General features: G+C 59.8%; 1 protein-coding gene across 1 annotated transcript; it reads right to left on the bottom strand.

Moving 5' to 3' along the window:
• Positions 1–923: 923 nt before the first annotated feature.
• Positions 924–10,784, bottom strand: LOC129134010 (THAP domain-containing protein 7-like). Its single transcript, XM_077170944.1, is given in 6 exon segments — positions 924–1,231; positions 1,234–1,493; positions 5,588–5,722; positions 7,689–7,844; positions 10,245–10,324; positions 10,652–10,784. Coding segments are annotated over 5 exon segments (876 nt in total). The 5' UTR covers positions 10,652–10,784; the 3' UTR covers positions 924–986.
• Positions 10,785–12,143: the final 1,359 nt, after the last annotated feature.

Genomic DNA, 12,143 nt, shown 5'->3' with positions numbered 1-12,143 from the left:
CAGGGCAAAATCCTTTATTACAAACCTCCAACTCCTCACCGCCCTCCTCCTCCTCCTCCTCCTCTTCCTCCTCCTCCTCCAGCATCCCCGAGCAGCTCCAGGTGCTCCTTGGAGCTCCTCCGTGGTTTGGGGTCCACTCTCCCCTCTCTGCTCCTTGGAGCTCCTCCGCTCTCCCCCTCCCTGTGGAGCTCCACGGGCTCCTCAGAGCTCCTCCGCGGCTCGGGGCTGGCTCTGTGCTCCCTCTGGAGCTCCACGCCACAGCTCCACGGGGCCCTTGGAGCTCCTCCGCTCTCCCCTCCATGTGGAGCTCCACCGGCCGCAGCTCCACGGCTCGGTGCCCGCTCTCCCTTCCCCCTGGAGCTCCTCCAGCCCGCACCCTCATGGCGAAATCTTTTATTTCCAAACCTCCGCGCCGCCTCCGAGCCTCGGAGCTCCTCCAGTTCCTCACCGCCCTCCTCCTCCATCTCCAAGCAGCTCCGGGTGCTCCCTTGGAGCTCCTCCGCTCTCATCTCCTTGTGGAGCTCACGGGTTCCTTGGAGCTCTTCCACTCTCGTCTCCTTGCGGAGCTCCACGGGCTCCTTGGAGCTCCTCGCTCTCCTCTCCTTGTGGAGCTCCAGGCGCTCCTTGGAGCTCCTCCACTCTCTTCTCCTTGTGGAGCCCACGGGCTCCTTGGAAGCTCCTCCGCTCTCCCTTCCCCCTGGAGCTCCACGGGCTCCTTGGAGCTCCTCCGCTCTCTTCTCCTTGTGGAGCTCCACGGGCTCCTTGGAGCTCCTCTGCTCTCCTCTCCTTGCGGAGCTCCACGGCTCCTTGGAGCTCCACGGGCTCCTTGGAGCTCCTCTGCTCTCCTCTCCTTGCAGAGCTCCACGGGCTCCTTGGAGCTCCTCCGCTCTCCCCTCCCCCCTGGAGCTCCACCAGCCGCACCCTCAGGGTAAAATCCTTTATTTACAAACCTCCAACTCCTCCTCCTCCTCCTCCTCCATCCCCGATCACCTCCAGGCGCTCCTTGGAGCTCCTCCGCGGCTCGGGGCCGGCCTGCGCTCCCTCTGCAGCTCCGCCAGGCGCAGCCTCAGCCGCTGCTCGCGGCGTTTCCCGGCCTGGAGCTGCCTCTGGGCTTTGTCCAGCGCGTCCAGCGCGGCCTCGGCGCGGCGCTTCCAGAGCAGGGCGCTGCCCACCTGGTAGCTGTGCTCGCTCTGGATGTACGAGCCGGCCCGGGGCGGCAGCCGCAGCATGACAGCGACGGCGACGGCGGCGCCGGCGGTGCCGGGGGTCCCGCGGGGGTCGGGGCGCTCCCTCGGGCAGGGCCGGGGTGGTGGCGGCCGCTCCGTCGCCCGTTGGCCACCAGGAGGGGTCTCTGGATGGAGCCCGAGGGGCCGGGCAGGGCCGGGACCCCGCCGTGGGTGCCGGCCGGGGGCGGGCCGGGGTCTTTGGAGTCTCGCGGGAAGCAGGAGACGTCGAGGGGACCGGGGGGGCGGCGGGGGCTGGGGGGGGGTCGCGTCTGTGGGGAGAGGGGGGAGAGGGGGGTCAGTCCGGAGAGAGAGCCCCAAAATAGCCCGGAGAGACACCAAAATGCCCCTGGAAATAGCCCCGAAATAATCCTGGAGAGACCCCAAATAACCCAGAGAGAGATCCCAAAATAGCATCGGAGAGACCCCCAAAAATACCATCAGAGAGACTCTCAAATTAGCCCCGGAGAAACCCCAAAATAGCCCCGGGGACACCCCCAAAATACCATCAGAGAGACCCCCAAAATAGCATCGGAGAGCCCCCAAAAATATTCCCGGAAAGACCCAAAACAGCTCTGGAAAGACCCCAAAAATATTCCCAGAAAGACCCCAAAATAGCCCCAGAGAGACCCCAAAATGCCCACGGAGAGACCCTAAAATATCCCTGGAGAGACCCCCAAATTATCCTCAGAAAGACCCAAAAATATTCCCAGAAAGACCCCAAAATAGCCCCGGAGAGACCCCAAAATCCCCCTGGAGAGACCCCAAAAAAGCTCCAGAAAGACCCCAAAAATATTCCTGGAAAGACCCCAAAAAGCTCTGAAAAGACCCCAAAATACTCCCGGAGAGACCCCCAAAATAGCCCCGGGACAACCCCAAAAATATCGCTGAAGTGACCCCAGAATTATCCCCAGAGAGACCCCAAATACCCCCAGAGAGACCCCAAAATAGCCCCAGAGAGACCCAAAACCAGCTCGGAGACAACCCAAATACCCCCGGAGAAACCCCAAAAATATTCCTGGAAAAACCCCAAAATAGCCCCGGAGAAACCCAAAATCCCCCTAGAGAGACCCCCAAAATAGCCCCAGAGAGACCCCAAAAATATCCCTGGAGAGACCCCAAAATAGCCCCGGAAAGACCCCAAAAAAGCCCCAGAGAAAACCCCCAAAACAGCCCCAGAGAGACCCCAAAATTATCACCGGAGAGACCCCAAAATACCGTGGAGAGACCCCCAAAAACATCCCTGAGAGACCCCAGAATTATCCCCAGAGAGACCCCAAAATTATCACTGGAGAGGCCCTAAAATAGCTCCGGAAAGACCCCAAAAATATTCCCGGAAAGACCCCAAAATAGCATCAAAGAGACCCCAAAAAAGCCCCGGAGAAACCCCCCAAAACAGCCCTAGAGAGACCCCAAAATAGCCCAGAGAGACCACAAAATACCCACGGAGAGAGCCCCAAAAACATCCCTGGAGAGACCCCCAAAATAGCCCCAGAGAGATCCCAAAATAGCATCAGAGAGACTCCAAAATAGCCCCGGAAAGACCCCAAAATATTCCCAGAAAGACCCCAAAATAGCCCCAGAGAGACCCCAAAATACCCACGGAGAGAGCCCCGAAATACCACGGAGACACCCCAAAAACATCCCTGAAGTGACCCCAGAATTATCCCCAGAGAGACCCCAAAATATCCATGGAGAAACCCCAAAATCTCCCTGGAGAGACCCCCAAAATAGCCCCAGAGAGACCCCAAAATAGCCCTGGAGACACCCCCAAAATTATCCCCAGAGAGACCCCAAAACAGCCCCAGAGAGACCCCAAAAAAGCCCCGGAGAAACCCCCCCCAAAACACCCACGGAGAGACCCCAAAATACCCAAAATACCCACGGAGAGACCCCAAAATAGCTCTGGAAAGACCCCAAAATTATCCCCAGAGAGACCCTAAAATAGCCCGAAAAAACCCCAAAATTATCACCGGAGAGACCCCAAAACAGCTCCGGAAAGACCCCAAAAAATTCCGGAGAGACTCCAAAATAGCCCCAGAGAGACCCCAAAATGCCCACGGAGAGACCCTAAAATATCCCCGGAGAGACCCCAAATTATCCTCAGAAAGACCCCAAAAATATTCCCAGAAAGACCCCAAAATAGCCCCGGAGAGACCCCAAAATCCCCCTGGAGAGACCCCAAAACAGCTCCGGAAAGACCCCAAAATATTCCTGAAAGACCCCAAAAAAGCTCTGAAAAGACCCCAAAATACCCGTGGAGAGACCCCCGAAATAGCCCTGGAGACACCCCAGAAACATCCCGGGAGAGACCCCAGAATTATCCCCAGAAAGACCCCAAATTATCACTGGAGAGGCCCTAAAATAGCCACGGAGAGACCCCAAAAATATTCCCGGAAAGACCCCAAAATAGCCTGAGAGAGACCCCAAAAAAGCCCCAGAGACACCCCCAAAAACATCCCTGGAGAGACCCCAAAATTATCCCCGGAGAGACCCTAAAATACCCCCAGAGAAAGACCCCAAAATACCCATGGAGAGACCCCAAAATACCCCTGGAGAGACCCCAGAATTATCCCCAGAGAGACCCCAAAATAGCCCCAGAGAGACCCAAAACCAGCTCCGGAGACAACCCAAATACCCCCGGAGAAACCCCAAAAATATTCCTGGAAAAACCCCAAAATAGCCCCGGAGAAACCCCAAAATCCCCCTAGAGAGGACCCCCAAAATAGCCCCCAGAGAGACCCCAAAAATATCCCTGGAGCGACCCCAAAATAGCCCCGGAAAGACCCCAAAAAGCCCCAGAGAAACCCCCCAAAAACAGCCCCAGAGAGACCCCAAAATACCCACGGAGAGAGCCCCAAAAACATCCCTGGGGAGACCCCAAAATAGCTCCAGAGAGATCCCAAAACAGCATCAGAGAGACCCCAAAATAGCCCCGGAAAGACCCCAAAAATATACCCGGAAAGACCCCAAAATATTCCCCGGAGAGACCCCAAAACAGCTCCGGAAAGACCCAAAAATATCCCCAGAAAGACCCCAAAATATCCCCGGAGAGACCCCAAAATACCCCATGGAGAGAGCCCCGAAATACCCACGGAGACACCCCCAAAAACATCCCTGAAGTGACCCCAGAATTATCCCCAGAGAGACCCCGAAATACCCATGGAGAAACCCCAAAATCTCCCTGGAGAGACCCCCAAAATATCCCCAGAGAGACCCCCAAAATACCCCTGGAGAGACCCCAAAATTATCCCCAGAGAGACCCTAAAATAGCCCCGGAAAGACCCCAAAATAACCCTGGAGAGACCCCAAAAATAGTCCCAGAGAGACCCCAAAATAGCCCTGGAGACACCCCAAAATTATTCCCAGAGAGACCCCAAAATAGCCACAGAGAGACCCCAAAATACCCACGGAAAGAGCCCCAAAAACATCCCTGGAGAGACCCCAAAATTATCCCCAGAAAGACCCCAAAAATATTCCCGTAAAGACCCCAAAAAAGCTCTGAAAAGACCCCAAAATCCCCCTGGAGAGACCCAAAACATCCCCAGAGCGTCCCGAGGGTCCCGGGATGGGAGGGGCCAAGGGGAATTGGGGGTGGGGCATCCCAGGGGTGGGAGGGGCCAAGGGAATTGTGGGAGGGGTCTCAGGGGTGGGAGGGGCCAGGGGGAAATGGGGGTCCTGGGGAAGGGGGGGGGGGTCATGAAGGGGCCAAAGGGAATTGGGGGTGGGGTCTCAGGAGTGGGAGGGGCCAGGGGGAATTGGGGGAGGGGTCCCAGGGGTGGGAGGGGCCAGGGGGAATTGGGGGTGGGGTCTCAGGGGTGGGAGGGGTTGGGGAATTGGGGGGAGGGTCTCAGGGGTGGGAGGGGCCAGGGGGAATTGGGGGTGGGGTCTCAGGGGTGGGAGGGGCCAAGGGAATTGGGGAGGGTCTCAGGGGTGGGAGGGGCCAGGGGGAATTGGGGGTGGGGTCTCAGGGTGGGTGGGGCCAGGGGGAATTGGGGGTGGGTCCCAGTGGTGGAGGGGTCAGGGGGAATTGGGGATGGGGGGTCCCGGAGTGGGAGGAGCCAGGGGGAATTGGGGGTGGGGTCTCAGGGGTGGGAGGGGCCAGGGGGAATTGGGGGTGGGGTCTCGGGGGTGGGAGGGGCCAAGGGGAATTGGGGGGGGGTCAAGGAAAATGAGGGGGGGGTCCGGGGGTCCCACAGGGCCCGGCTGTACTGGATGAACTGGGGGAGCCCCAAACCCCCCAAAATCCCCCAAAATCCCCCAAAATTCCCAAAATCCCCCGAAAATTCCCCAAATCCCCCCAAAATTCCCCAAAATCCCCCCAAAATCCCACCCAAAATCCCCCCAAAACCCCCCCCCTCGATCACCTCCACCTGCGGGCGCCCCGCGGGGGTCTCGGGGGGTCCCGATCCGGGGGGGGCTTGGGGGGCCGGGGGGGCCGGGAGGGGCCGGGGGCGAACACGGTGGGCACGGCCCCCTCCTTCAGGCGGTGATAACCACTGGGAAACGGGGGGAAAACGGGGTCAGGGGCACCCCAAAAACCGGGGGGGACCCCAAAATACCTGGGGAGACCCTAAAATACCTGGGGAGACCCCAAAATACCTGGGGAGACCCCAAAATGGGGGTGAACACGGTGGGCACGGCCCCCTCCTTCAGGCGGTGATAACTCTCCTTCAGGCGGTGATAACCACTGGGAAACGGGGGGAAAACGGGGTCAGGGGCACCCCAAAAACCGGGGGGGACCCCAAAATACCTGGGGAGACCCTAAAATACCTGGGGAGACCCCAAAATACCTGGGGAGACCCCAAAATGGGGGTGAACACGGTGGGCACGGCCCCCTCCTTCAGGCGGTGATAACCACTGGGAAACGGGGGGAAAACGGGGTCAGGGGCACCCCAAAACACCCCAAAAATACCCCAAAAATACCTGGGGGACCCCAAAATACCTGGGGACCCCAAAATACCTGGGGAGACCCCAAAATGGGGGGCGAACACGGTGGGCACGGCCCCCTCTTTCAGGCGGTGATAACCACTGGGAAATGGGGGAAAACGGGGTCAGGGGCACCCCAAAACACCCCAAAACACCCCAAAAATACCTGGGGGGACCCCAAAATGGGGGATCAGGGGCACCCCAAAAACCTGGGGGGGGTCAGGGGATTCCTAAAAATGGGGGGAGACCATGAAATACTTGGGGAGAGTCCTGGAATACCTGGGGGGACCCCAAAAACCTGGGGGGACCCCAAAAACCTGGGGGACCCCAAAAACCTGGGGGGACCCCAATATCTTTTAAAGGAGACCCTGAAATACCTGGGGGGGACCCCAAAAACCTGGGGGGGACCCCAAAAATACCTGGGGGGATCCCAAAAACCTGGGGGGATCCAACACCTGGGGGACCCCAAAAACCTGGGGAGGACTCCAAAAACCTGGGAGGACCCCAAAACCTTTTAAAGGAGACCCTGAAATACCTGGGGGGGTCCTGGAATACCTGGGGGGGACCCCAAAAACCTGGGGGGGACCCCAAAAATACCTGGGGGGACCCCAAAAACCTGGGGGGGAACCCCAAAAACCTGGGGGGGACCCCAACACCTGGGGGGAGAACCTGAAATCGCTGGGGGTTTCCCCCACCTGGGGCCCCCCCAAATTCACCTGGAGCTCCCCAAACTCACCTGGAGCCCCCCCAAATTCACCTGGAGCTCCCCCCAAACTCACCTGGAGCTCCCCCCAAATTCACCTGGAGCCCCCCCAAACTCACCAGAAGCCCCCAGGACACAACAGTGACCCCAGGACTCAGCTGTGACACCTGTACACACCTGTACACACCTGTACACACCTGTGCACACCTGTGCACACCTGTACACCTGTACACGCCTGTGCACACCTGTACATACCTGTACACACCTGTACACACACCTGTACACACATGTACACACCTGTGCACACCTATGACACACCTGCACAAACCTGTTATCACACCTGTACACACCTGTGACATAACTGTACAGACCTGTGCACACCGAGCACACCTGTACATACCTGTGACATAACTGTGCACACCTGTGCACACCTGTATACACCTGTGCACACCTATGACACAACTGTGCACACACCTGTACACAGCTGCACACACACCTGCACACAAACAGCTGTTATCACACCTGTACACGCACCTGTACACCCCTGCACCCCCTGCACACACACCTGTACACACCTGTACACACACCTGTACACACCTGTGACACACACCTGTAGACACCTGTGACACACCTGTACACACCTGTACACACCTGGAAAACAGGGGGACACACCTGTACACACCTGTGCACACATGTAAACACACCTGTACCCCCCTGCACACACACACCTGCACACACACACCTCTTATCACACCCGTTATCACACCTGTACACCCCCCCCGCACACACACACCTGTACACACACACCCCTGTACCCCCCTGCACACACACACCTGTAGCCCACGAGCTCGAAGCAGGTGCTCTCGAAGTGCTGGGAGCAGAAGTAGATGTACTTGGAGCTGGGGTCCCAGCGCCCGCCCCCGGACGGGTCCCGGCGACGGCTGTTCTCCAACCACTGGGCACGGCGGGGATCGTCACGGCGGGGTAACCTGGGGACAATGGGGACATTGGGGACATTGTATGGGGACAGGGACATTGGGGACAGCAATGGGGACATTGTACAGGGACATTGGGGACTGCGCCCCCCGGCTGTTCTCCAACCACTGAGCGCGGCGGGGGTCGTCACGGCGGGGTAACCTGGGGACATTGGGGACATTGGGGACATTGGGGACATTGTATGGGGACAGGGACATTGGGGACAGGGACATTGGGGACAGCAATGGGACATTGTACAGGGACATTGGGGACAGCACCCCCCGGCTGTTCTCCAACCACTGGGCACGGCGGGGATCGTCACGGCGGGGTAACCTGGGGACAGTGACAATGGGGACATTGGGGACATTGGGGACATTGGGACAGCAATGGGGACAGCAATGGGACAGCAATGGGGACATTGTACAGGGACATTGGGGACAGCACCCCCGGCTGTTCTCCAACCACTGAGCACGGCGCGGGTCGTCACGGCGGGGCAGCCTAGGGACATTGGGGGCATTGTACAGGGACATTGGGGACATTGGGGACATTGGGGACTGTGCCCCCCGGCTGTTCTCCAACCACTGCACACGATGGGGGTCATCACGGTGGGGCAGCCTGGGGACAATGACATTAATGGGGACATTGGGGACATTGGGGACACTGTACAGGGACAGGGACATTGTACGGGGACACCAACAGGGACATTGGGGACTGCACCCAACAGGGGTCGTCACGGCAGGGCAGCCTGGGGACAACAGTGGGGACACTGAGGGGACACTGGGGACATTGAGGGGACAGCAATGGGGACATTAATGGGGACATTGAGGGGACACTGGGGACATTGGGAACAGCAATGGGGACATTAATGAGGACATTAATGGTGACATTGGGGACATTGAGGGGACATTAATGGGGACATTGGGGACATTGGGGACTGCGCCCAACAGGGGTCGTCACGGCAGGGCAGCCTGGGGACAACAGTGGGGACACTGAGGGGACATTGGGGACACGGAGGGGACATTGGGGACACGGAGGGGACATTGGGGACATTGTATGGGGACAGGGACATTGCATGGGGACATTGTACGGGGACATCGGGGACTGCGCCTGATGGGGGCTGTCCACCGCAGCAGCCTGGGACAACAGGGGACATTAATGGGGACATTGGGGACATCAATGGGGACGTGGGGACACTGAGGGGACATTGGGGACATTGGGGATGTTGAGAGCATTGGGGACATCGGGGACATCAATGGGGAAACTGGGACACTGAGGGGACATCAGGGACTGAGCCTGCTGGGGGTTGTCCTGCTGTGGCAGCCTGGGGACAGCAATGGGGACATTGGGGACACTGAGGGGACATGGCATGGGGACATGTCATGGGGACATTGGGGACTGTCCCCGACAGGGGTCGTCACGCTGCAGCAGCCTGGGGACACCAATGGGGACAATAATGGGGACATTGAGGGGACATCAATGGGGACATTGGGACAGCAACAGGGACATGGGGACACGGGGACACTGGGGACACTGAGGGGACATTGGGGACACGGGGACATGGACAGAGACTGGCCATTCCTGGGGGTGACACCGGTGACAGGGGGACACAGGAGTGGGAGAGGACACAAGAGGATGGGGACACGGGAGACACAGGAAGGACGCAGGTGGCACACAGGTGGCACACAGATCACACACAGGTGGCACACAGGTGACATGGTGACACACAGGTGACACAGGTGACACAGGTGACAGTAGGTGACACACAGGTGACAGTAGGTGACACAGGTGACACAGGTGAGCCGTGAGGACTGAGCCTTCCCCCCCACCCCCATGCACCTGGGAATGGAACAGTCCAGCCGGGCCCTTACAGGGGGACAGGGCCGAACCATCCCTCAAACGGGGGGGGGGGGGGCAGACACACCTGGGACACACCTGGGACAGCCCATTGCTGAAATGGGGGGGGACAGACACACCTGGGACAGCCCAGACCCACCTGGGACAGCCCATTGCTGAAATGGGGGGGGACAGACACACCTGGGACAGCCCAGACACACCTGGGACAGCCCATTCCTGAGGAGGGGGTGACACCTGGGACAGCCCATTGTTAAAGGGGGGTGTGACAGCTGGGACAGGCCATTCCTGAGGGGGGCGGTGTGACACCTGTGCCAGCCGTTGCTAAGGGCAGGTGACACCTGGGACAGCCCATTGTTAAAGGAAGGGGGGGGGGCTGACACCTGGGACAGCCCATTCCTGAGCTGGGGCGGGGGGAGGTGACACCTGGGACAGCCCATTGCAGAGGGCGAGGTGACAGCGGTGACAGGAGGGGGATCACGGAGGTGACAGCGGTGACAGGAAGGCGGGCACGGTTGCGGGGGAGGCTCGGGGGTCTGGGGGTGTCCCCTCGCTGCCCTCACCGGTGGAAGGAGATGCCTCTGCCGCGAGTGTCGCGGGTGTCGCGGGTGCAGCAGCCGGCGGCGGAGCAGTGCCGGGGCATCTGCGGGTACAGGGGTGTCACTGGGCTCCCCAAAACCCCTGGACACCCCCAAAACCCCCTCAGTGTCACCCCCAAACCCCCTCAGTGTCACCCCCAAACCCCCTCAGTGTCACCCCCGCCCCTCCTCCCTCAGCGCGGCCCTGCCCCCCCCCACCCCCTCACGCAGGGCCTGCCCCGCTCTCCCCGCTCAACGGGCCTGACATCCCCCCAGAACGGCCTGACCCGCCTCCCCACACCCCCTCCCGTCCCGTTCCGCCGTTTTTTCCCGCTTTTTGCCCGTTCTTCCCCGCTTTTGCCCCGTTTTCGCCCCCCCTTTCCCGGCCCCACCTCGGCGCTCCCATCCCGCCGCCGCCGCCGCGGCCTCCCCGGAAGTCTCGCGAGAACTCGCGGGGGCCGCGAGAACGGCGCCCGCCGAGGCCGCGCCTCATTTGCATGCCGCGTTGTGATTGGTCGGGCGAGCCGCGCCCCCGCCTCATTAGCTATGCGAGCCACGCCCCCTCCCCCGCGGGCGCGCCGCGCCCCCTCCCGACAGATTTTGGGAGATTTTGGGGCTTTTTGGGGTTTTTGGGGAGATTTAACCCCCTAAACTGGGATAAAAAGGGTCTCGCCCACCCCCCGAACAGACTGGGGAGGATTTGTTGGAATCGTGGGGGTTTATTGGGGGGTTTCAGCCCCCACAATGAGGACAAAGTTTTGGGGTGTCCCCAAATTTTGGGGGATTTTGGGGGGTTTTGGGGGATTTCAACCCCCAATTGTGATTAAAAAAAAACCCAATTGGGTTTGGGTTCAGGGGTGTCCCCAGCGCCGGGGGCGGGGTCTGGGGGGGCGTGGCCGCTGTCGCTGTCGCCGCTGTCGCTGTCGCCGCTGTCGCCGCTGTCGCTGTCGCTGCTGTCGCTGTCGCTGTCGCGCAGCATCCGCCGGACCGTGCGGGACAGGTTCATGGGGTCACACCTGGCGGGGGGACGGGGTGAGACCCACAGAGACCCACAGACCCACAGAAACCCCATAGAGAACCCCAATATCCCACAGAAACCCTACAACCCCCATAGGGACCCCAATATCCCATGGAAACCCCACAGAAACCCCATAGACCCCATAGGGGACCCCACAGACTCCAGAGGGACCCACAGACCCCATAGGGACCCCAATATCCCATGGAAACCCCACAGAAACCCCATAGACCCCATAGGGGACCCCACAGACCCCAGAGGGACCCCACAGACCCATAGGGACCCCAATATCCCATAAACCCCACAGACCCCATAGAGAACCCCAATATCCCATGGAAACCCCACAGAGACCCCACAGACCCCATAGGGAGCCCCAATATCCCACAGAGACCCCATAGACCCCACAGGGACCCACAGACCCCACAGAGACCCCACAGACCAACAGAAACCCCATAGAGAACCCCAATATCCCATAAACCCCATAGACCCCATAGAGAACCCCAATATCCCATAAACCCCATAGACCCCATGGAAACCCACAGAAACCCCATAGACCCCATAGGGACCCCACAGACCCCATAGGGACCCCACAGACCCCATAGGGACCCCAATATCCCATGGAAACCCCACAGAAACCCATAGATCCCATGGAAACCCCACAGACCCCATAGGGACCCCAATATCCCATGGAAACCCACAGAAACCCCATAGATCCCATAGGGGACCCCACAGACCCCATAGGGACCCCAATACCTCATAGGGACCCCATAGGACCCCCATATCCCATAGAGACCCCATAAACCTCACAGACCCCATAGAGATCCCACAGACCCCATAGGGAGCCCCAATATCCCATAAACCCCACAGAC

The sequence above is a fragment of the Agelaius phoeniceus genome, chromosome 37, assembly GCF_051311805.1.
Source record: "Agelaius phoeniceus isolate bAgePho1 chromosome 37, bAgePho1.hap1, whole genome shotgun sequence".
NCBI lineage: Eukaryota > Metazoa > Chordata > Aves > Passeriformes > Icteridae > Agelaius > Agelaius phoeniceus.
The sequence above is the reverse complement of the archived record's forward strand: the minus strand, read 5'-3'. Positions and strand labels throughout refer to the sequence as shown.